The sequence below is a fragment of the Canis lupus genome, chromosome 5, assembly GCF_048164855.1.
Source record: "Canis lupus baileyi chromosome 5, mCanLup2.hap1, whole genome shotgun sequence".
Lineage (NCBI taxonomy): Eukaryota > Metazoa > Chordata > Mammalia > Carnivora > Canidae > Canis > Canis lupus.
In genome coordinates this window covers 44,791,612-44,817,886 of record NC_132842.1, presented here as the reverse complement: position 1 = coordinate 44,817,886, position 26,275 = coordinate 44,791,612, and the positions used below count along the sequence as shown (strand labels likewise).

Sequence of the window (26,275 nt, the reverse complement as noted above, 5' to 3'; positions counted from 1 at the left end):
GAACAAAGAGGTTAATGTCATAGCATAAAGCAGACACTACTTCCATCAAATGGTTAAGCTATTGAAGACATCTGCCCCAAGATAGAAAGAGGATACAACATAGAAAAAGTGTAAAGTTTAAATGCTGAATTTTAAGTGACATTTTTCCATTATTAAATCAAACTTTTTATTTTGAGTTGGAGATTTTTGGTCCTTAGAGATTTTAAGGAAAAAGGGGGGGTATAAAAGAGAAAGATAGGGGCATCAGGCTGGCTCAGTTGGTAGAATGTGTGACTCTTGATTTCAGGGATGTGAGTTCATGCCCCACATTGGGCATGGAGCCTACTTAAAAATAAATAGGGGCATCTGGGTGCTTGAGCATCTGATTCTTGATCTCAGCTCGGATCTTGATCTCAGTGTCATGGTTCAAGCCTCGCCTTAGTCCCCATACTGGTTGTGGAGACTTTTTAAAAAATAAATAAGTAAAATCAAATCAAATCTTTAAAAAAGAGAAAGAGAAAGAGAGCGTTTTTTTTTTTCTCTTTGCTCCTCAGTGCTGATACTTGGAATAGGGTTAGAAATATCTAGTGATTATTAGAAATATCTAGGGATTTAAAGAATATCAGGCTTGGTGACCTCCTTCCCCAGGTACTTTCTTGGGCTGGGATTCTTTCTTTATGCCTGGGAAAGGTTGTGGGATGAGGAGGGGGGTGATTGGCAGAAGCTGTGGCTTCCTGGGAGCAGAACCAGGGAGTAAGCCCGCCCTATTCTCCTACCTCCTTCTAATGGCCTTCCAGGGATTCTCAGTGGCCAAATAACAACTAGAAACCAGTAAGCAAGAGCCACAAAAAGAATCCAAAGAAGTTAGCCTCTGAACAAAGAGCAGAGTGGAGGAGAGTGAAAATAGGAGGGACAAATGGAAGACAGGTGGCACACCTGCTTACCTTTGTCGTACATTCAGTTCCTGTCTTAAATCATCCTTTCCTTCACCTACCATCATCCTTCTAGTATCAGTTTAGACATCATTTTCCTCTAGAAAGCCCTTCTTGGTCCCCAAGACTAGGCTGGATACCCCTCCTCTGTGTTCCTACAATAATCATGGTTAATATATTTAAATTTATGCTGTGGCTGACACTGTTCTAAGTAAGCTTTATGTGTTAACACATTTATTCATTGCACTTTTGTTAGAAATGTACTATCATTATACCCAACTTACAGACAAGAAAACTGAGGCACACCACAGTTCACTGATTAAGGTCATACAAGTAATGAGTGTTGGGACATATATTTGAGTTCAGGTTGACAGGAGCTGGAACCCATGCTCTTAACTACTGTGCTAAACCACTTTCAGTTCCAAACTATATTTATCCGTAGACCATTCACAATGCCTGGTACATAGAAGGTACTCAGTAAATACTAGAGGATTTATTAGTTAGTTAATTAGTGTATGTAGGATAAGAGTCCTAAGTCATTTTTTTTAAGAACATATGAATGAGAAGGATTTGTTATCTAGCTTTTGCTTTGTCCCTAGCAAAAGCTTACACGAGATTGTGTTTTAATGTCCAAGGTCTGGCTAAGAACTTCTGATACACCAGAATTTATTATCCTGGTTGCTCTTGGGGGAGTTCGTGTGTCCATATGATGGAGGATCTTACAGCATGATTTCTGCAAAAACCATTAATGGTGTCCACTTCAGCAATTATATTTATCATTTCCCACCTGGGGATTCAAGCCCTAGCCTTTGCTCCCATGGATGTGCAGTAACTTATGGATCTGCTGCTATGTCTGACGCCACAGTTTCTGCAAAAACCATTAGTGGTGTCTGCCTCAGCAATGAGGTACAGGAATTGGCTCATGGAAGGAATCAAAGAAAAGAGGAAGGTAGCTATGTGAATGAGTTGTGGGAAGATGGTCTAATATACAGGAAGGAAGCAGCTCTAACAGGGAAACAATGAAGATGGCATATCAGATTCATTTAGGTGAAGTGTTAAGCAGAGATCTTGCAAAAGTGAAGAGAATAAAAAAACTGGAATTTTGGGGTATACTCCCGGATGACAGGCACCATGTTTTAGATAATGATCCATTTTATCATTACAGCAATCCAGAGGGATACTTTTCAGATTATGAACGAGAAAACTGGATATTAAGTACTTGCCCAAGGTTATCTAGAAATAGGCCATGGTAAAATTTGAAGCCTGTGCTCTTTCTATGGCTCAGAGCCCACAAGGTACATAGCTGAGAGCCCCAATGTGCTAAGTGCTGAGGATATGCTAGCGAAGAAGGCACATTCATAGCCTGAAGAATCACATTAATCTTTGCAAAACATGCAATGGTGGGATCGGATGGGATTGCAAGGGCATCTAACTCAGCTTGGTGGAAGTGGAAAGAAACATTGACCTTAAGGAAGGTATACAAAGGAAGTGAATTCAAATGGAGCTTTGACAGATTGAGGATTAAGGAAAGGAAGTAGGCAGTATATTCCAGGAAGAAGTTAGAGCTGATACAGATACCTGAAGATCTCCCAGAACTGCCAGTGGCTCAGCAGGAGGTAGGATGCTGACAAGAGTTAAGGCAGGCCTGATAGACAAGGGTCCAAATGTGTATGGCTTTGTGTAATAAGTTTATTTATTTATTTATTTATTTATTTATTATTATTTTATTTATTTATATATTTTTTGTGTGTAATAAATTTATAATAGATTCTGGACTTTATCTTGTGAGCCATGAGGAGACAATAGATTGACACTACCAAATGTGTTTTATGGAAGGATCACTGGCTGTGGTTCAAAGAATGAATTGGAGGGGACAAGAATGGTGGCAAGAATGATAGCTTGAACTAACATAGTGACACTAGGGAAGAGAGAGATTTTCAGGAAGTATCAAGAGGGCAGAATCAACAGGACTTGGTGTCTAAGAGATGGTGAGGAGTAAAGGAAAGAGGAGTCAATCATGATGCCATGGCTTTTGATTCAGACCACTAAAAGGTGAAAGTTATTGGTAATCACTGAAGCAGGGAATGCAGGAAAAGGAACAGGCATGGGGCAGATTATATTGACTTTAATTTGGGACATCCAAATGGAAAGATCCAATAGGCTGTTGATTATATGGGTCTGGACCTTAGGATGGAGACCTAGACTAAATAGAGCAATTCATGCCATCTTTGTTTCCAAACGTGGCTAGGAATCAGAATTACCTATGGAGATTTTTGCAAATAACATGTCTGACTTCATCTAAGTCTAACTAAATCAAAATTCTCAGGAGGCAGGATCTAGGTACAAATCTATTTAAAGAGCTCCATCAGGATTCTGATGCCCTGCCAAGGTTGAAATTTACTGACATGGATGATAGCCATGAAAGTGCACTATTCAGACCTCCTTCAAGAGAACCTGCTATGAGAGGCACACTTGACTGACAGACCCAGCTGACACCCCCTTTGAATCTTACACTGGGTTCACACCAAGGCCACACTTTCCAGATAGCCCCAGGACTACTTAATAGGCAACTTTGGTTCCAGATTCGCTGAATCAAACTGTCTTAGAACTCCGTGGCCATCTGAGACTCTTCCTACTGATCTTTCCTTTGCCCACTTCTTTCACAGGTGTCAAAATGACTTCAGATCTATCTGCTTTTCCCAACCTACTTCTGCTTGCCTCCCTTTTATCCTTCACAGATGTCTCCCCCCAAAAATCTCTTGCACATCTAATCACATCTTGATGGATGCTTCTTAGAAAACTCAAACGGACACAGTATGGATGATAACTGTAGGCATAGAAATAGCAGAGATCATCCAGTGGAGAATAGACGAGCTCTGAGGATCACCTACATTCACAGACTGGGCAGAAGAAGAGATGCCTCAGGAAAGAGGTTGATAACAAGTGGCCAAAGAAGTAAGATGGAAACCAAGAAACCATGGCTTCACAGACTGCAGGAAAGAAATCTTCAAAAGGATTACATGGTTAATATGGTCAAATGCTACAGAGTGATTGTATTCTCCAGTCATGGAGTTTTGCTGGATATATGTGATGGAAGGATTAAAGAGGAATACAGTAGAGGAAACTGGATGGAGAACAGTAGAAGTGATGGGCTATGGGATCTAAATTAGATATAAAAGGAAACGCAGAGAGGATGAAGAAACAAGAGTTAAGAACAAACAGTGGGAATTTCAGAATGAGAGAACAAGAAAGGAGATTATGATCCTTTTAGTGGGATATTTGAAGATTTTCGAGGTGAAATAATTTTAGGTGGTGGCGAGGTCCAAAATATGTCATTTAAAGTAGGTGGAAGTGATTTGAAGTTGAATAAATAAAGCAACAAGACACCGAAGTGCTGGATGGTCTCTCACATGAACATTGAAGCAACCATCAATGATAACAAACTGGATGGAAGAGGGAGATGATAGATAAGAAGGCAAGGTTAATAGTGAGTAATGGGACATAATGAGGAGGTCAACAAGTCAGGGAGTTGAGGAAGGGAGGACAGCAAAGCCAGGTTATGGGCCCTAAAGGAAAAGAAGATTTTACTCAAGGATGGAAGAATAATGGTCTGAATGTATCATTGTTTAAGGAAGATGCTCTCAAGCTAATCTTTTGACCTCAGTGTACATTGGATATGAAAAAGTAAGAAGCAACTCCTCAGAGGGTGGCAAGGCAAGTGGTTTCCTTTGGAAAGGTCTGGATTTTGGTTTAGGCAAGATAGCAAGGCAACACCTTTTGATGTTGAAAATCCTGTGGAATTTTTGCATAAGAAATAGTTTCCTAAGAGCATAATGGGAAGATTTGGGAGGGAGAGGAATAGGAGTGGTTGAAGCAAGAGAAAGGAAGGACAAAATAGTATAGGGAAGAGTCTGGGAGAGAGGAGACAAAAAAGTTGACATGGAAGTGAACCATGTGGTATTAAATGTAGGATATATGGAAGACTTAGTCCCCATAGTGGCTTTATGAATAGGAGGGACTTGGGTTTCTGTACAAAGTCAGGCATGGCCCAGGCTGATTATACTTTCAAGAGAACGCTAGTTTAGATGAGCCCATGAGTGATAACAGTACCATAGTTTCATTTTAAGACAGTGTGGATCATGAGACCATGCAGGGAATAATAGCTTTTAAGGGTGATATAAGGAAAGAATGTATTAATCACACATTCTGATTGAAGAAACATTATAGTGTAAAGTATGCACGCCCTAGAGTTGAGAAAATATGAAAGCTGGTTCTGTATAACCATCACGTTCTCGGTTGCTAGAGGTGGGAGACACAGGTTTCAATGGAACATACTTCGTTTCTTAAATTAATAAATGAAGAAGGTATTGAGAGATGGCCGTTCAAAGAGAATAAGAGGAAAGAGATGAAAGTGAAGTCTGCATGATGTTAGCAAGAGTTTCTTGTCACTGATCATTCTAGGTTGGGCTGCTTTTTGTAATCACAGTACTGTTTTTGAACAAAAACTTGGTATCCCCTCCTAAGGGATTCTACAACATGTAAGATTTTCAGTCCTTCGAAATGGGTTTCCTGGCTTCAGCCAAAATCTTGATAACCTCTCAAATTCTCTATAAAAGTGATCATTCAGTCATATTTCTTTCATAATTCTTGTTTTTCTCTTTACTCAGCCAGTTGGGGCCCAGGACAAAGTTTTTATAAATGAGACTTCATTTAGTGTTTCTCTGAAGCTTTCTTCTGTAAATCCTAAAATAAGAAATTAACCTAAGAAATTTCCTGTTTTTCTCTGCTTTGATATTTACATATCAAAATGAGCATAATGCTGGAGTGATTTGTATGCTCTAAGAGGCAAAACCAAACCCCTACTTGGTGTAATTTACTCAAATGCCAGATTCTCCTGGGGAAACTGGGCTCTCTTTATAACTTGATTCAAATAACTACTCTGATTCTCAATAGCTTTTATGAAATTACCATGTAGAGCCTAAATTGGTGCAGCTGAATTAAATAAATATCAGAGCTTAACATTCTTAATCGCAAACCTTCAATTTAACCAACCGTTTATTATAATCAAAAAGCAATCAATATGTTGATTGTGGTGACATGCAAAATGGAGATAGAATTATTAGTAATTACCCTATATTTGTAGTTCAGTGTGATGGAGAAATAACTGGAAAGAAATTTTAAAGCACACTACAGTTAAAGGATTGGTTGCTATGTTTTGGAGCAGCATGCTATATTGATTGTAGTCTTTAAATAAATTGAATAACATAGGTTGCTGTCAAACATGTGAATTATTCATGAAGCAGTTTGGGAACACTAAAGCTGATACTGTTTATGAATATTTAAATGTGTTAATGTATAAACAACTGACCCAGCATTCACCAATTCTTGCACAAAGGAAAGGTCTCAAAAACAAAGTAGAAATCCATTAGGCAAACTCACTGTCTTGGGTCATTCACTTGAAACATAATCAGCCAGTGTGAGAGATGGATAACAAAGCCTGAACCCCAAGTCAGAGAGGCATTGGGTCGAGGAGGGAGGTATCGGGACCTTCTTTGATCGTGAATACTTGGTGACATTAAAATTTTCTATAGGTTAAATTTTTTGTACCTCTGGAGTAACCATGGTTTTCATGTCTCCTGTGGGTCAGTGAGCTCACTGACTCTCAGCTTCTGGTGTCAGAAACCATCGACTGACTTCTGACTCTGACACTTAGAAGTTGAAAACTTAAAGCAGGGATCCCTGGGTGGCGCAGCGGTTTGGCGCCTGCCTTTGGCCCAGGGCGTGATCCTGGAGACCCGGGATCGAATCCCACGTCAGGCTCCCGGTGCATGGAGCCTGCTTCTCCCTCTGCCTGGGTCTCTGCCTCATTCTCTCTCTCTCTCTCTGTGACTATCACAAATAAATAAAAATTAAAAAAAAAAAAAAAAAAAAAGAAAACTTAAAGCAGGTCATTTGCACTCCCTGACCACCTGTTTCTTCATCTGTTGGAAGGATGTAACAATAGATGCTATTTCATAGAGTTGTTATGGAATTAAATGATACAATGTGAGTGAAATATTTAGAAGCATGAGAGCCACAGGGTTCAAGGAATATGAATTACTGTCTTTCCCTGAACAGCGATGAAGAAACTGCCAAACTCTTCTTCTTTTCTAGCCTTTTCTTTTACTGAATTCTTTGAAGATCATTTTCTATTAACACTCTTTCTTCAGATAGAGTGCTTCACATTTTAACCTGCAACCTGTTCAGTTTCAGGTTAAAATATTTGACTAGGGATCCCTGGGTGGCGCAGCGGTTTGGCGCCTGCCTTTGGCCCAGGGCGCGATCCTGGAGACCCGGGATCGAATCCCACATCAGGCTCCCGGTGCCTGGAGCCTGCTTCTCCCTCTGCCTATGTCTCTGCCTCTCTCTCTCTCTCTCTCTGTGTGACTATCATAAATAAATAAAAATTAAAAAAAAATATTTGACTACATTAATGTTTGGTTGTGCCACAATTTCAGGTCTCTTGCTACAATCATTTTTTTGAGTCAACCAACTCAATCTGAGTGTTATCAGATCCTTAGTCATCTGCATCTAACCAATCTATTAGATCTCTGTCATGGATCACATGAAACATTCCATTCTGGCATCGTGATCATGAGTTGGTAGTTGAAAAAAATAAGTCCTGGAGTATAGGACATAGGTGACTATGCCCACCTTTTTAATGTCCATCTAATTCTCTTCTGTTCTGTGCTCACTAGGTGGAAATTTGATAAATTTGGTTTGGCTTCAGCTAGGTTAATTTTCATTTCTTCATTTTCTACTTTTTAGGAGGATACTTCATTCTCACCTCCATGTACTAAGTAAAGTTACCTATGAAAGGTATGTATGTAGGGATAGCTGCATTGGACCATCACATTTATAAAAACTAACCTCTAATTGGATTTAGTCACTGAGATGTGGGGTTTATCTGTTTCATCCTTTTAGCCCATCCTGGCTTTTCATGTAGGAAGGAAGTCTTGCATGTATCTATGACAAACATCTGGCAAATAGCATTTTTGGCCTCCAATGTTATTCTTTTCTATAAAATGGGTTTTTAAAAAATGAAGTTTTGTAAGTTCTTGCATATTTATTTTGAAAACTTAGAAAGAAGGAAGAAAGTTAACTTAACCCATCATTATACCATATATTCTTCTGGACTATTTTCTCTGTATGTGAATTTTTTTTCTCAAAATAAGTTCATCTGTCTTCAGTATTTTATAACTGTTTCCATTATTCAATGTTTAATGTAAAATTGTTATATTTCAATCATCTTTTTTTTAAAAATATTTATTTATTTATTCATGAGAGACACAGAGAGGCAGAGACACAGGCAGAAGACGGAAGCTCTATGCAGGGAGCCCAATGTGGGACTCGATCCCGGGACCCTGAGATCACGATCAGAGCCAAAGGTAAATGCTCAACCACTGAGCTACCCAGGTGTCCCTCAATCATCTTTTTTAAAAAATATATTTTATTTGTTTATTTGAGAGAGAGAGTGTGTGTGTGTGCACGAGTGGGGCAGGGGGCAGATGGAGAGGAAGTAGATTCCCCACTAAGCAGAAAGAGCTGAATGCCCGGGGTTCATTACAGGACCCCAGGATCATGACCTGAGCCAAAGGCAGATAACTGACTGAGCCACCCAGGCACCCCTCAATCATCGTTTTTTATGGCAGTATCATGGTCTATTTAGTGACCTGTTATTGAGAATTAGAATCGGTCTCAATTTTTTTTCATAGAAGACAAATCGTGCCATAAATATCTTTGTATATTAATATTTGCTCATATCTTTATTTTCTTAACATAAATTCATTAAAGTGAAATTGCTAACTTAACATTCCATTCTTACAACTAGTGCAGGGTTGCCTAATTTCATTGGCCTTGACCAAACCACAGCCATATTTTAATGTCATAGATTGTTAAGTGTGACCAAGGGAGGGTTTGCCAACTTTAATTGTTATATCATGGGCAATAAAAGAAAATGTCTCATTACTTAGAATTACAATATCTCACCACAAAATATTTTTAGAGAGAGTTTATTACAATGGAAATTCCTTGGAAAATGAGATGTGAGCCTTTCCTGGAGGAGGACAGGCTTCTTGCCATTCTTCCACATTTTCCTATGTCAAGGTCTGCGTGGAAGGATGCTGTTAACTACCTATTAACCTAAGACACACATAGTAACATAAGTGTTGCATTTAACATTCTGTGGAAATCATTCTGATCAAAAAACTTTTTTTTTCAGATTTGCTTAAGTACTTAGATTTTTTTTAAGATTTTATTTATTTATTCATGAGAGACAGAGAGAGAGAGAGAGAGAGAGAGAAAGAGAGAGAGAGAGAGAGACAGGCAGAGGAAGAAGCAGGCTCCATGCAGGGAGCCCAATGTGGGACTCAATTCTGGGTCTCCAGAATCACACCCTGGGAGGAAGTTGGCGCTAAACTGCTGACCCACCCGGGCTGCCCACTTAAGAGATTTTTTAAAACTTCCATAAAATTGTATTATATTAATTATTAACACCATAGTTAGATGAAAATATGAGGGATGAAGGATGATTTTTATCTTAGGGTGAACTCATAGAATGTTGTATATGCTGCAAGTCTTGCCATCTGAAGGTTTTTAAATCTAATGTGACTGGTAGATTTCAAAATCAGTTCTCTCAGGGCAAACAAGGCAGCAGAATGCATTTTTTTAATTTCAGAAAGGAGTCCCTGGTGACGTCTCTGCTCTCAATAACACTGTGCAATGGTGCAGACCACCCACCATTGCAAAAACTGTTATTTTGCTTCTGTGGATGACCTTGTGTGTCATTGTCAAATGACCTTCTTTGGAGGCTAAGTGACCTTGCTCTTAATGCCTTTTAACAGCTGGCTTCAAATATGAAGAATGGTCCAAGTGGTTGAAGTCACAGATAACACAGGTTGTGGGCTCAATTTTGTTGGCATATGCGAGAGATATTTTTGGAAATACAGTGGCTAAGAACAAACTACCCTAAACATCTTTTTAAAATAATTTATTTATTTATTTATGAGAGACACAGAGAGGCAGAGACATAGGCAGAGGGAGAAGTAGGCTCCCTGGAAGGAGCCTGATGTGGGACTTGATCCCAGGACCCCAGGATCATGAAATGAGCCAAAGGCAGACACTCAGCCATTGAGCCACCAACCCAGGCACCCCTCCCCTAAACATTTTTAATTAGGATCATGCACATATTTTTAAAATATTTTTTATTGCAATGCTTGGTTTTGTTTTAAACCATTTGGGTGGATGGATTAAATCTGAAGACAGATGATGGAACTGCTTTATGGAGCCTGGTTTCATAAAGTGCTCCTGCTTTCTAAAGGTCTGGGCCATTTGGTTGACACATCAGTGTTTCCTTCCCGCTGCTCAATCACCAGAGCACAGTCTAAGAAGATGATTGTGTTTCATCATTATCTTCTCTAGGTGGTGTCTTAGTGGCCCCGTGGAAAGCATCACTCTTGGTGGTGTTTTTTTTTTAAATAACACCCTGCTCTCTGGCAACCTAAAGCCAAGTTGATTCATGCATAGATCCTTGGAGTGCAGAGTATTGACAAGAACTTAACCTGCAAGCAGAGACTGGTTTTTATTTTGGTCTTTGCACAATGAAAAAGGTGTAGCTGTTTCAGTGTTGAGTGATTTCTTGGCTCTTCACAGTAGAAATAAGTAGCCTTTCCTCTGAAACTAATAACCATGTTCTTGACACTTTGCTGTTGCTTCAGGAAAAGACATTTCAGTAGTGGTGAGGGTTTTCATAATAGAGATCTTATGTCTTGAAATGTCTAAATCATTCCCAATTAATGAACATTTCTTTCAGAATCTTCTTTGAAGCACCTAATTGGCGTGTGAGACTGGTTCCTTTTCTCTTGCTGAAGGAGATACTTTCCTGATAAACCATGTCCATCTGCTGTACTTTGTAGGCTTAGAGTTGTAGGACAACACTTAGTTGGCAGTTGGGCTTTTCAGACTGTGGAGGGGAAGAACATAAAGAGAGGACAGATCCTTGGCCCCGATGTCCCACTTTTGATGTGTGATCCTAACGTATCTTTTTTTTTTTTTCCTCTCTCTCTCAATCATACCATCTGACCAGTGCTCTCAAACTGGTGCTTTGCGTTTTGCAAAAAAAAAAGTTTGCTGATTAATTTACATTTTTATACTGACTACTCTGAATACTCTTGCAATTTTAGTAACCATGCTAAGTATTTAAATGTGTGATATTAGACAAATCACTTCACTACTTTGGACCTTGTTTGGCTGAAGTGTCATTAAATAAGATGTTTAGCTGAACTGTAATATCTCTTCAAACTCCAAATTCTGTGGTTATTTTTTTTTCAGATTTTATTTATTTATTCATGAGAGACACACAGAGAGAGAGAGAGACAGAGACATAGGCAAAGGGAGAAGCAGGCTCCATGCATGGAGCTTGATGTGGGACTTGATCCTTGAACTCCAGGATCATGCCCTGAACCAAAGGCAGATGCTTAAACGCTGAGCCACCCAGGCATCCCCAAATTCTGTAGTTATAAAAACAATAGGGTTAGTTTATTCATCCATTTATTCAGGAACTACATATTGAGCCAACACTGAGTGGTAGACATTGTACTGAGTGCAAACAACTTCAGAACTAGTTCCTTGCCCTCTCTCTAGTAGCTGATGTCTCAAGCAGGGTAAAACAGAACAGGGCCAGCACTCCTGGGCATGTGAAGTTTGACAAAGCTCCCCAGGTGATCCTGGTACTCACCCCCTTTATCAGTTGAAAACTTGATATGCACTTTGAAAAGATCAGCCACAACATATCATTAGGACACATTTTTTCTCCAATGGATTGGCTAGAATAAAATCAAGCTGGAGGTCATCTAACTCTATATAGCCTCAATTTCACCATCCATCATGTAGCACATGCGTAGAGTATCAGTATAGCCAATGTTAGGTAGCTGGTCTTTCGGAGGCACAGGATTTCTTTTGCATTAAAGCATTACTTATATGCTCTGTGAATGATTCTGTTTCTCTCATATTGTCAGGGAGTCAAAATGAGGGATTGTTGGAGAAAGGACTGGGTGAGTGGTGAGTCCCTTGACTTGGGCCTCTCTGCTTCACACCCCATGGTTGGATGGGGGAAGGGGGGAGTTGAACGTGACAGCTGCCAGTTTTGAGGGTGCACCTGCCACACATGTCTGTCACCATCCTGGGGTTGAGGGTTTCTGAGGCCCTGTGGGACTTGTCAATCTCCTATAATTTTTCACCAATCCCTCTGTAACGGCCTGAGTAGCCCTCTGTGTACTGATTACACCCATCAACCCTTTGATCTTTTCCCCTTTCATACACACATACACATCTGTGCAATGATGGCTACTCATTGCCATTTTCCTATCATCATCATTCATTCATTTATCAGTCCATTAACTCTTCAATTCATTCACTGGTGTGCTCATTCAGTTATTCATTTATTTGTTTCTCTATAGATGAGCATTGAAAAGATTTATGCACAGGGTGACTTAATCCTACCACAAAATGCTTCAGAGCACACTAGCATTCTCTTCACACAACTTCCTTTTCAGTGTTCTTCCATCATAGACCTCACCTAGAACTGGTCCCTTTCTCTCCCTTCTCCTGTTTATTTCATCCTCTCTCTATTTAGACATCTCTGATGGGCTTTGTTCAAGGAGATTGTTCACAAGTTTAAGAGGTCAGGGCTGGCCGTGCAGAAAGAGCTCTAGTGGCTGGTGCAGGTGTAAGGTAGCAGCAAGGAGCAAAAGAAGTTAACTAACAATCAGTTGCAAAAAATACTGTAAATATTTAAAATCTCCACTGAGAGAGTAGCTCTGTGATATGACCTGTGAGTCTACTCCAGGTAGAGTAATAGTAGCATATGAAAGGGAATGTTCTGGAATCCAGAGGCTCCTGGGTTGCCTGTTACTGTGCTCACAATGGAGCAACAGAAACTAGCAGAGATCCCACAGCCTCCTGACAGTTGTTAACTGCCCATCTCCTTTTGTCCAGTCTGGAGCCTGGTTTCCTCTTTTTCCTCGCCCCACAGTGCAGCCTTTCTACTCCAGCTAAGCTCTGACTGACCCACATAGAGATCCTTCAGCAGCCACTACTTGGTTCCTGAATTCTCCACCTACTTTTGCAGGCTCCATTTCTCGAATGTGGGCTTCCGTATTTGAGCCTGTTGTCAATAACCTGGCTGGTGTCCTATCTTTTAGAACAGAAGCCTTCCTTGGCCCTGCCAGTCTAGCTCCCAGGGGTCAGAATCACGGATACCCCAGGGCTGACCGACTGCTGGCTTGATGTCCTGAACCTCTACGGGTGATCCCCAGTATGGGGCTTCACACACCTGCTGGGCTCCTGTTCCCTCTCAACTGCCTGCTCCCCTGCTCCCTGCTCAGGCTGTCTGCAGTTGCCTGCCCTGCGTGCGAAACCAGAATTCACTGCAGCTGCAGCTGCTGGGTTCCGTCTCCCTCCCTTGTGTTTGACCCCTAGGGACCAACCGAGATGCATCCAAGGCCTGCTGCCTCTCCGCCTTCCACCCATCCGTGAGCAGTGCCAGGCCTGGCTGAATCCCAGAGTGACACAGGCGACAGTCATGCGTGAACTAAAGGTTGTGGCATTTGTTGTTCTGTAGATCCACACCATAAAAAGGAGAGCCAAAACTTTGAATGAGCAGAGAAATTTCAGGACCATATGCAAAACTTCTCTCTGCGAAATGTCTCCAAGCAAAGAAAAGACAACTCGTCGTGTACTTTTATGATTTCCTAATTTTATATTCTGGAATGTGACCCTAAAAATGTCCTTAGGATGTGTGCTGTGCTCCCTTTTATGCCAATCCTTTCTTTCTTTTCTTTTCTTTTCTTTCTTTCTTTCTTTCTTTCTTTCTTTCTTTCTTTCTTTCTTTCTTTCTTTCTTTTTCTTTCTTTCTTTCTTTCTTTCTTTCTTTCTTTCTTTCTTTCTTTCTCTTTCTTTCTTTCTTTCTTTCTTTCTTTCTTCTTCTTTTCTTTCTTTCTTTCTTTCTTTCTTTCTTTCTTTCTTTCTTCTTTCTTTCTTTTCTTTCTTTCCTTCTTTCCTTATTCATTTTTTAAAAGGATTTTATTTATTTATTCATGATAGGCACAGAGAGACAGGCAGAGACACAGGCAGAGGGAGAAGCCAGCACCCTGCAGGGAGCCTGATGTGGGACTGGATCCTGGGACCCCGGGATCATGCCCTAAACCGAAGGCATATGCTCAACCACTGAGCCACCCAGGCGTCCCTCCAACCCTCTCTATAATGTGATTGTTTTGTATTACTTTATCAAAATTATTTTCTTTTTTTAAATTTTTATTTATGATAGTCATACAGAGAGAGAGAGAGAGAGAGAGAGGCAGAGACACAGGCAGAAGGAGAAGCAGGCTCCATGCACCGGGAGCCCGACGTGGGATTCGATCCTGGGTCTCCAGGATCGCGCCCTGGGCCAAAGGCAGGCGCCAAACCGCTGTGCCACCCAGGGATCCCTCAAAATCATTTTCATGTGTCTTCAACGAGCCTGATTAGTAGCAGGGTATCCTGGTGGATAAAGCCCTGGCCTGTGTTCAGATCCAGTCTCTCTGGAACACACTAGCTATTTGTGTTTTGTTCTAGTTTGTTTTTATTGAAGTGTAATTGAAATATAATATCCTATTGGTTTCAGATGTATGTCATGGTGATTCTATGTTTTTATGTGTTATGAAATGATCCCCATAAGTCCAGTTACTATCTGCCACCATACAAAGTTATGACAATATTGTTGACTATATTCCCTAGCTGTGCATAACATCCCATGACTTGATTATTTTACAGCTGGAAGTTTGTACCTCTTAATCCCCTTCACCTATTTCACCCACTCAACCCCTCCTCCCTCTGGTAACCAACAGTTTGTTTCTTGTATCTATGAGTCTGTTTCTGTTTTGTTTTGTTTGTTCATTTGTTTTGTTTTTAGATTCCACATATGAGGGAAATCATATGGTATTTGTCTTTCTCTGCTGACTTATTTCACTTAGCATAATACCCTTTAGGTCCACCCATGTTGTTGTAAATGGTAAGATTTCATTTTTTAAAATATATATCTCCCCCCTTCTTTATCCATTCATCTGTTGATGGACACTTAAGTTGCTGAAGTGGTTTGGATTAGTTTTCTGGGAAAGGGGTATGTGCCCTTTGAAATCTTCGGGCCTGATTCTGAGGATGTGCCCTCATTCATCTCAAAAAACTTCCTCTCATTGAGTCAGTTTGCATAAATGTGCCAACATGTATTTATTGAATATTTACTGTGGACCATGAAGTATGTTAGGTGCTAAAGATACAATCATGAATAAACACCTATATGGTTCCTGTTCTCTTGAAGAGCTCTCCACTTGGGCACTATAGATGTTTTGCTGTGAGACTGTATTGGGCACAGTAGCATGTGTATCAGCATATCTGGCTTTTACCCACTAGATACTAATAACACCTCTCTAGCTGAGACATCCAAAAATGCCTCCAGACATTGCAAAATGTGTTTAAGGTGAGGGAGGGAGGTGAGAGGGACAGATTATCCAGGGCTGAGAACCACTCGTCCAGTACTATTAATGATTAACAATTACTGAGCTCTTACTGCGTGCCAGGTGCAGTATTGAGCACACGTAGCCAAAAGGTAGATAACGGTGGAAATTTGTAAGCAGATCCTACTAGAACAACTCATAAGACTCTCCAAGGCTCTTCATTTATTTCCTCCATGACCCATAAGGAGGAATTCCAAAGGCACATGGAACGTTTACACTCAAGGACTCTGGTTTACCCTTGTGCTTCTGCTCTGGCATGTTGAGTCATATGTTTACAAAAAAATTGTCTTTATTTCCAAACCTATTTGTGCCTATTGTATTTGTTATAATTGTACAATTTGGTTAAATGGCACATAAACTGACTAAATATGAGTGTGAAGAGTTGTTCTGAAGAAAATTAAGTTGGAATGCTTTGGAAAGATGATTTTAAAACCTCTCTGTGTAATTAAGTATAAATAAGAACAATTATAATAGGAGAAAAAATGGTAACAAGCTAGAAAATGCAAGTTCTTGCTTACACCTTAAAGAATCTCAAACTGGAAATGGTTACCAATGTTTTATGGATCTAGATGAGACAAGAAAAAAAATGTGAAGTACAGTTAGCCTAATAAACGGTCTAAGCATTACATAAGGATGTATAAAGAAAGGCTTATTTGGGGGTGCCTGGGTAGCTTAGTCAGTTAGGCACCTGACTCTTGATTTCAGCTCAGATCTTGATCTCAGGATTCTGAGTTCAAGCACTGCTTTGGGCTCCATACCCAGCGTGGACCCCACTCTTTAAAAAGGCTTACTTATATGTTTTAAGTTAAGAAATGTTCAACACATGAGAACCTGTGTGGCTCAGTTGCTTAAGTGTCTGACTCTTGATCTTGGCTCACATCATGATCCCTGGGCTGTGAGATAGAACCCTGCATCAGGCTCTGTGCTCAGTGCAGAGTTAGCTTGGGATTCTCTCTCCGCCTCTTCTTCTGCCTCAGTCTCTCTAAATGAATAAATAAAATCTTTAAAAAGTGTTTAACACACATATGGCATCTTATAATTTTCCATTTTTTTTTTTAATTTTTTTTTTAATTTTTATTTTTTTTTATTTATTTATGATAGTCACAGAGAGAGAGAGAGAGAGAGAGAGAGAGGCAGAGACACAGGCAGAGGGAGAAGCAGGCTCCATGCACCGGGAGCCTGATGTGGGATTCGATCCCGGGTCTCCAGGATCGCGCCCTGGGCCAAAGGCAGGCGCCAAACCGCTGCGCCACCCAGGGATCCCTAATTTTCCATTTTTAATTGATCAATTGCCTCATATCAACTTACTTCAGATGAGTGGGATTCTCTTATATTACCACCATTTCAGAGATGAAAAGTTAAAATATAGAGAGGTAACTTGCCCATGTGACATGTAAACACTGCCTCCCCCTCACCAAAATACTCTTGATTACATTAAAATCAACGATTTATGGAGGCATCTGGGTGGCTTAGTGGTTGGATGTCTGCCTTTGGCTCAGGTCGTGATCTCAGGGTCCTGGGATCAAGTCCCGTACAGGGCTCCTTACAGGGAGCTTGCTTCTCCCTCTGCCTATATCTCTGCCTCTCTCTGTATCTCTCATGAATAAATAAATAGAATCTTCAAAAAAATTAAGGATTTGTATGTGTGTGTGTGTTTTAAGGATTTTATTTATTTATTCATGAGAAACAGAGAGAGAGACAGAGACACAGGCAGAGGGAGAAGCAGGCTCCATGCAGGGAACCCAACGACTGACTAGATCCCAGGTCTCCAGGATCACGACCTGGGCTGATGGCGGCGCTAAATCACTGAGCCACCCAAGTTGACCAAGGATTTGTGTTCAATCAAGAACATCATGGACAAAGTTACTAGATGGTAAATTGAGAGATGTCTGCAATGTCTGAAACCCAAAAGAAAAAGAAGGCAATCTCAATGTAAGAATAGGCAAAGAATGTAACAAGTAACTTACAGAAGAGGAATCCCTAAAGGCTAATAAGCATTTGAAAACATGATCCATAATTTTAGTGATCAGAAAAAAGAAATTTATTTTTTTTAAATTTTTATTTATTTATGATAGTCACAGAGAGAGAGAGAGAGAGAGAGGCAGAGACACAGGCAGAGGGAGAAGCAGGCTCCATGCACCGGGAGCCCGACGTGGGATTCGATCCCGGGTCTCCAGGATCGCGCCCTGGGCCAAAGGCAGGCGCCAAACCGCTGTGCCACCCAGGGATCCCAGAAAAAAGAAATTTAAAACAATAAAGAGACACAACTGTCCATTAGATGGGCAAACATGAGCTGGAAAATATCACAAGGAGGCAGGTGTGAGAAGCTATCAGAACCCTGAGGTGCTGCTGGTAAGAATGGAGATGGGGGCAGCCCCTTCTGGGGGCAATGCGGCCCCATCAGGTGACCAAAAATTTCCCTCCTGGATGTACATCCTCAAGAAATCTTTACACAGGGGGATCCCTGGGTGGCTCAGCGGTTTAGCGCCTGCCTTTGGCCCAGAGCGCAATCCTGGAGTCCCCAGATCGAGTCCCATGTTGGGCTCCCAGCATGGAGCCTGCTGCTCCCTCTTCCTGTGTCTCTGCCTCTCTTTCTCTCTCTCTCTCTCTCTATATATATGTATATAGATAGATAGATAGATAGATAGATAGATAGATAGATAGATATAATAAATAAATCTTTTTTTAAAAAAGAAATCTTTACACAACTTTATCAGGGGACATTTTGAGGATGCTCAGTATAGCATTATAGATTAGCCTGGGTCTTCCAAGGAACAGGCACCAAGATGTGAATTAAACCAATTAAATGCAAAGATTTTACTAGAAGAGATGCCTGTGAGAGGAAATTGAGAAGGCTGGGAGGACCATCATACCATAATGCAAGTCTGGTCCTGAGTGAAGGAGAGAGGGAAAGAAGGTTGGTGCAAGTGTCCTGGCTTGCCATGTGGCTGAAGGAAGGTTTTTCAAGTCCACCAGGACATCCTCCAGGCAAAATCAGCTCTGAGAGGAATCCCACGTCACCCAGAAATGGGTCTGTCTCAGTGTTCCTGCTTCACTCAGTCACTGGCTGGGAGAAGCCTGTGGGAAGTATGATCTTAAGTGAAACACAGAGATGGATTTCAGAGCATTGCAGCTGGGGCCTTTGGTCACTTACACTCCCTGGGGCTAGAGGCCTGTGAGGAGCATTCTCATGGATGGTGTGCATCACTGAGCGTAGCAGGGAGAGGAAGCCACCTGTGTGTCAATCTTGGGGAGATTAGATAGGTAATATGTACTGGACACACACCAGTGAGCAGTTAGAAGCAAAGAATTGGAGGCACACCTAACAGCATGGATGAGTCTAAAAGACAATGTAGAGTGAAAAAGAAGAAACAATGAGCCATCTATCACAATAATATTTACTAACTTTAAGAGTGCATGCCTACAAAACAGTAACACTCAAAATGCAAGTGTAGGGGTTCCCTGGATGGCTCAGCGGTTTGGCGCCTGCCTTTGGCCCAGGGCGTGGCCCTGGAGTCTCGGGATCAAGTCCCATGTCGGGCTCCCTGTGTGGAGCCTGCTTCTCCCTCTGCCTGTGTCTCTGCCTCTCTCTCTCTCTCTCTCTCTCTCTCTGAATGAATAAATAAATAAAATATTTTTTTAAAAATGCAAGTGTATACATACAAATCGAAAGACATTCATCATGCCGGTTAGAGAGGCTGCTTGGGTAAGTTATGGGACTAAAAATGAATGAACATAAAGGAATGTTTCAAAAAAGGCCTTACGTGGGGTAAAGGAAGATAAAGTGTCTCAAACTGAGCCTGAGTAACTCAGCTTCGTGACTCTGAATACCTAAACAAACAGGTCAATGTAGTGCCTACCATCTGCCCCCTAAAAAATACCCGAATACAGAAGCACCCCCTTTGAAGTTCTGGAATCCCAATTATAGAAGCAGTCTTCTGTTTTAAAAACAGTAGGCCACCTAGCTCACTCTTGGTCCTTCAAATTTAGCTCAACCTATCACTGCCTCGAGTTGCTGCAAATACAGACCACTAGCAACAGCACCTCACAGCACTAGCCAAGGAACTGCCTTAGCCTGCCACCTGCCTACTCTCTCTCTCCTCACCTTCCCTTCTGGCTAGCTCCTGGGCTTTCCATTCCTGCCCTGGTCCCATGATTCTTCACCCCACAGACACTTAAATAATTTTATTGAAATGTAATTCATCCGCCATACAATTCAGCCATACAAAATGTACAATTCAGGGGGCAGCCCGGGTGGCTCAGCGGTTTAGCACCATCTTCAGTCAAGGGTGTGATCCTGGAGACCCTGGATCAAGTCCTGCATCGGGCTCCCTGCATGGAGCCTGCTTCTTCCTCTGCCTGTGTCTCTGCCTCTCTCTCTCTCTGTGTGTCTCTCATGAATAAATAAATAAAATCTTAAAACAAAAAGCAAAATGTACAATTCAATGGCTTTTAGTATAGTCAAAAGAAATGGACAGCCATCACCACTATCAATTTTAGAATATTTTTATCACCCCAAAAAGAAACACGGCAACCCCCAGCCCTTCTATGTGCCATTTATCTTTCTCCCCACCCTGCTCTAGGCAACCACTATTTAACTTTGTGTATGGATAGATTTGCCTATTCTGGACATTTCATATAAATGGAATTATACAGTATATGCTCTTCTGTGACTGATTTCTTTCATGTAGCATAATGTTTTCAAGATCCATCCATGTTGTAGCATGTTTTAGTGCTTCATTCCTTTTTATTGAAAAATTATATTCCATCATGTGAATATACCACATTTTATTTGTTCTTTCCGCAGCTGATGAACATCTGGGCTGTTTCCAGGTTTTGGCCATTATGTATATTGCTGCTATGACACTTGTGTGTAAGTTGTTGGGTGGACATATGCTTTCATTTCTCTTGGGTTTACACCTAAGAGTGGAATTGCTGGGTTATGCGGTAACTGTATACTCAAGCTATTGAGGAACCACCAGGCTGGTTTTCAAAGCAGCTGTCATGTTTTACATTTATTCCAGCAGTGTACAAGGAATCCAGTTTTCCACATCCGTGTCAACACTCACTATCATCTGTCTTTTTGATGATGGTCTCCTCATTCTCACTGCTGGCTCCCGGGCTCCTGTTTGGCTTACTGACCTCAGGTGTGCTGCCTTTCCTTGATTTCAGGGACACTTGGGGTTTCCTCTAAAGGGGATTCTCCATCACAATGGCAGAATTAGCCTTTGACTTCATCCAGGGAGGAAAAAGCTTGCAGGCGTTAGGGTTCTCAGATTCTACCTCCAAAATAAGAGTAGAGAAAGAGGAACGTTGGATGTGAAGAACACTAATGCTTTTCTTTCTCTTCTACTCCAGTGATTGGACTGAGCAGTTGGGGGGGCCAAGGAGGGGCTGACATGGGGACAGCAATCATTCTGGAATTCCAACCTGAGTGTGCCAAGGATGATGGCATGGCCGGTGCAATTATCAGTTTAGAGGTAGACTCCCATTTCCTTTGTTCTTTTTATTTTCTGCAAAAGGAAAGATAAGGGAGAGGAGTCTCTGCCCTAGGTATGGTAATAATAACTAACTGTTTTTACTGACAGTAACTTACAATTGATAATGTTAATCGTTTCTCTTATCAGTGACTTCTCTTTTATGGTTGGTTTATTTAGAAACAACTATTAGCATTTGTACCATTTCTGTGTGTTCCAGGCTGAAGAGTCCCAATTCAGGGTGAGACAGATTTCAATATTATCATAGCTAAAGGAGAAATGCTGTCAGCACAAAGAGAAAAGCCATCAGAAAAGGCATGGATTGTGTTTCTGTTTAACCTCCTTTTCTTAGGCCAGGATAACTTGAGTACAGGTTTCTGGTTTGGAAAATTGACTTGGGTTTGGATTTCTCAAGCATACTGAATTTTAGCCTAGGAAACCAGGCTCAGTGAGCACACTTATTTCAGTAACAATACTATACACAGCAGAAGCCTTTACTTAACAACCATTTAGATTCAGGAATAGATTAAATCCATTAACTAGGCTAGTGTTTTCTCCCTCACTGTGGTTATTAACCAAATTGCTAGTGTTGCAACACAGATAACCATGTTTGAAGATAACCTAGACCCACTGTTTTACCAGTTTTATTTTAATGGGCATGATTGGGAAATACATTTTCAACCTGCATAGTTTTATAGAATTCAAGTATAAAGTTTTATTTTATTTTTAAAGATTTATTTATTTGTTTGAGAGAGAAAGAGAGAATGCATGTGCCGTCGGGAGAGGCAAAGGGAGAGGGAGAGAGAGAGAGAATCTCAAGCAGACTCTGAGCTGAGTGCAGAGCCTGATGCAGGCTCAATTTCACCACCGATAGATCATGACCTGAGCTGAAATCAAGAGTCAGATGCTTAACTGACTGAGCCACCCAGGTGCCCCTCAAGTATAAACTTTTAAAGATTTTATTTATTTATTTATTTGAAATAGAGAGCCAGAGAAAGAGAACAAGTTGGGGAGAGGGGCAGAGGGAGACAGAAAGGCAGGGAGCCCCCCATCACATGGGATTCAATCCAGGACCCCGAGACCACGACTTGGGTCAAAGGCAGATGCTTAACTAACTGAGCCACCCAGGTGCCCCTCATGTATAAACTTTTACACATCAATCTCTTGAGATACAGTTAATTCACTTACATTTAAGTGCACCCATTTTAAGGGTACTGATCAATTAGTTATATATTTGTATAACCACTACTATGATCAAGATATAGAACATTTCCATCGCCCTTTCCTCCTGTCTTTTACTGTCAATTCCCATCCAACACTAATATACTTTCTGTCACTAGGTTAGCTTTGCCATTTTGTGAATTTTATGTAAATGGAACTGGAGTGTTTCTAAGATTCATCCGTGCTGTTGCATGTACTAGTTGTTTATGCCTTTTTACTGTTTGATACTATTCTCAGTATATGGATGTACCAAAATGAGAAAGTTTATCCTAAGAATGAAAGGTTGAAAAAACATTGGAAATTACCATATTAACAGGTAAAGGTGAAAAAGAATATGATTATCTCAATATATGTGAAAAGGTACTTGATAAAATTTGATCCATTCATGATGACCTACTCACTCTCAGCAAACTAGTAATAAAAGGGAAATATCTTAACATGATAAAGGGCATAAAAGGAAACATGATACTTAATGGCTGTATCAGTTATCTATTGCTGTGTAAAACACTACCCCAAAACTTACCAGCTTGAGCAATAAACACTTATCATCTCACTATTTCTGAGGGCTAGGAATTTGAAAGCAAGTTAGTAAAGTGGTTCTGACTGAGATTCTTTCATGAGGTTGCATTCAAAATACCACCTGGAAAAACAAAAACAAAAACAAAAACAAAAACAAAATACCACCTGGGATGATAGTTATTTGAAGTCTTGATTAGGGCTGAAATATTTGCTTCCAAGATAGTTCATTCACAAAGCTGTTGGGACAAGGCTTCAGGTCCTTACTCATTATTTGAAGGAAGCCTTAGGTCCTCACCATATGGATCTTTTTATAAATCTTCTTGTGTGTTCCCATGGCTTGGCAAATGACTTCCCCCAGAGTAAGTGATTCAAGAAAAAAAAGAAAGCAAGAAGGAAGTCACAATGCCATTTACGACCTGATCTTTTGGAAGTCACATACAACCCTTTCTACCAGAATCTATTTATTAGAAGCAAGTCACTAACTACTGCTCACATTCAAGGGAAAGGAAAAAGATTCCATTTTCTGAGGGGAGGAGTATAAGAGAAATTGTGAATATGTTTCTAAAACCACCAAAAAGGTGAAAGGTGAAATGCTTTCCTCCAGGAATATCAGGAGCAAGGAAGAATAAATACTCTCAATATTTTTATTCAACATTGTCCTGGAGGTCCTAGCCATCGCAATACAGCAAACGAAAGAACAAGGCATATGGATCAGAAAGACAGAAGTAAAACTGTATTTATTTGCAGATGACATGTTTGTGAACATAGAAAATTTTAAGGAGTCTACAAAAAAGCCACTAAAATATAAATAAATTTTGCAAAGTAGTATGATACAAGGTCAATATACAAAATTTAATTAAATGTTTATATACTAGCAACAATCAATGGTAAAATGAAAATTTTAAATGCCATCCAAAATAGTATCAAAAATACTATTTTATTTATAAAATATTTAGGGATAAGTTTAATAAAATATTTACAAGACGTATGTTGAAAACTATAAAACATTGCTAGGAGAAAGTAAATAAGACCTAAGTAAAGGGAGTGATATGTAATGTTCATGGGTTGAAAGATTCACTGTTGCTCAGATGTCAATTCTCTCCAAATTTATCTATAGATACAACACAATCTCAAGCAAAGTATTAGCAGGCATTTTGTAGAAACTGATGAATTGATTCTGAAACTCATATGGAAATAAGGAATATTGAATAGCCAAAATAATTTTGAAAAAGAACAAAGATGAAGGGTTTATACTGTCTGATTTCAAGATTTATTATAAATCTTATTATTATAAGTTATCAAGAATTACCTTTTTAAAAAAGATTTTTATTTATTTACTTGACAGAGAAAAAGTGAGCATAAATAGGGTGAGCAACAGGCAAAGGGAGAAGGAAAGCAGGCTCCAGGCTCCGCCGGATGCAGGGCTCTATCCCAGGAACCTGCGATCATGACCTGAGCCAAAGGCAGATGCTTAAATGACTGAGCCACCCAGGGGCCCCTCAAGAATTACCTTTTGACAGACATAGAACAATGAAATTAAACATGAAACCTAGTAATAGGTATTATATATAATTTTTCATATATATGAATGAAAAATATATTTTTTGATATATATGTATATATATATGAACCATCAAAAATCTATCTATCTATATATTTGGTTGATTTTTGACAAAGGTGCCAAGTTATTTCAATAGGGGAAAGCTTTTTAACAAATGGTGTTGGGACAACTGTGTATCTCTATATTGAAAAAAAAAAAAAGAACCTTGACCCTTAGCTCATACCATATATAAAAATTAACTCGATATGGGTCATAGACCTAGATGTTAAAATTAAAACTATAACATATTTTTTGGGAAAAAAAAGGATACTGGAGAAAATCTTGGAAAACTTTGAGAAGACAAAAATCACATTGGCTACCAAAAGTGACAACCATAAGAGGAAAAAAAATGATACATTGGACTTCATCAGAACTAAGATCTTCTGTTCTTCAGGTATAAATGCAACCAAAAGAATAGCAGGGATCCGGGTGGAGAAGGCGGTATGTATACCAGACCCTCCATTGGTGAAGGGCAGTGACCAGGAATGAAGACAGTATGATGAATATTAGGATTCTCAGGTTGGAGCACCCTGACTTCCTATCAGAGGAGCAAGGACAGGGACCTCACTTCCTCATTCTAGGTTTGTGCAGTCTGAAAGGAGGGTGTCCTGGGTGGATGGGGAAGGGAGGATCAAGAAGAGAAGCAGATCTCAGTTAAGGCAGGTGACAGAGAGAAATGCCCAGGGAAGTGGTTCAAAAATGTAAGGGGTGTGTGGTTACAGAGTAAAACTTCCAGGGACTTGGTGAGAGTTTGGGAGGAAAGTGAGACACATGAGGATGAAGAGGTCCTGAGGATAGAGGAGAGGAGATACGTGTTTTGAACCCTGGCTTTAGGAAAACTTAGTCCTCTCTGTCTCCTACAGCAGTGGTCTTCAAACTTTTTTGCTTGAATAGTCTCACAAAAGAATTTTGAAAATCCCCTTTTATTTTTGTTGTTGTTTTTATTAAAATATAACTTATGTAAGATCCACAAATCTTGACTGTATGGCTCAGTGAACTTTTCCATCATATTTATACACACTCACATTATCACCACAAAGATCGAGATGTAGAACATTTCCCCACTTAGCAGGCTCCCTCACACTCACTTCTTGATTCTTGCCCTCTCTGTCCTGTCAGTAATCAGTATTCTGACTTCAATCACCATCCTCTCACATTTTTTAAGTTAACGTGAAGATTTTTCTATTATAAATCTAAGGGATTGCAAAGGATGTCATTTCTGGTATATTATATATTGGACCTTGGCCCACAGATTTAACCAATTTCATCTATGGAAATGCCTGCTGTATAATCTAAATGGCAAAGTCAGTCTTCATTGTTAAACCAATTAGCCGGATTGAATTTCAAGTCAGGAGAAGTCGGACTTTATTTATCAACTCTTAGAATAAAAATATTCATATATCTCCCTGTGACAGATTTATCTTACTTTTGGATTCTGATTCTAAAACATAGAGATGGGTGCATAAAACTCAGAGACTTGCCAGATGTTTGTTACTTGCGTGGAACAGGGGACTGATGCTTTCATATTCGTATGAAGCTCTTCTGTTTTGCCCTCAGGGACAAAGGGCTCACTGCTTCTCTGCACAGGGGAGAGCCACACCTTTTCAAACTGTGCTGTTAGGTGCCTCTTAAATTTTCAGACCTGGGCATGCATATTTGGGATTTGGAAGAAGGGTCACCAAGAAAGGGAGGTTGGGAAGGAGAACTGGCAGGCTGTTGCAGACCAAAGTTAGGAAACAGTACAAATGGAAATTAAATATATGTAACCAGGGTATCTGGGTGGCTTGGTGGTTGAGCGTCTGCCTTTGGCTCAGGTCATGATCCTGGGGTCCTGGGATCAAGTCCTGCACTGTTCTCCCAGTAGGGAGCCTGCTTCTCCCTCTGCCTATGTCTCTGCCTCTCTGTGTGTGTGTCTCATGAATAAATAAAATCTTTAGAAAAAAATAAAGATATGTAACC

At 40.3% G+C, this 26,275-nt stretch overlaps 1 protein-coding gene and 1 long non-coding RNA gene across 6 annotated transcripts in view; one reads left to right on the top strand and one right to left on the bottom strand.

Moving 5' to 3' along the window:
- MIER3 (MIER family member 3) overlaps positions 1-26,275 on the top strand; it is a 76,830-nt gene that overhangs the window by 5,773 nt on the left and 44,782 nt on the right. For 2 of the 5 annotated variants that reach the window (XM_072826493.1, XM_072826492.1), the window contains exons 1-2: positions 8,263-8,338; positions 20,307-20,372. The exons of 1 other annotated variant lie outside the window; for it this stretch is intronic. In XM_072826493.1, coding sequence (XP_072682594.1) covers positions 8,278-8,338; positions 20,307-20,372 — 127 coding nt within the window. In that variant the 5' untranslated portion in view covers positions 8,263-8,277. Of the gene's footprint in view, positions 1-7,718; positions 7,770-8,262; positions 8,339-20,306; positions 20,373-26,275 lie in introns of those variants that run through there. 2 more of the 5 variants (XM_072826494.1, XM_072826496.1) reach the window with 2 other exon arrangements.
- On the bottom strand, positions 20,078-22,837 carry LOC140633639 (uncharacterized). Its single transcript, XR_012031208.1, has 3 exons — positions 22,721-22,837; positions 20,930-21,012; positions 20,078-20,778 (listed from the first exon to the last, which is right to left on the bottom strand). It is a non-coding gene; the product is annotated as an uncharacterized lncRNA (long non-coding RNA).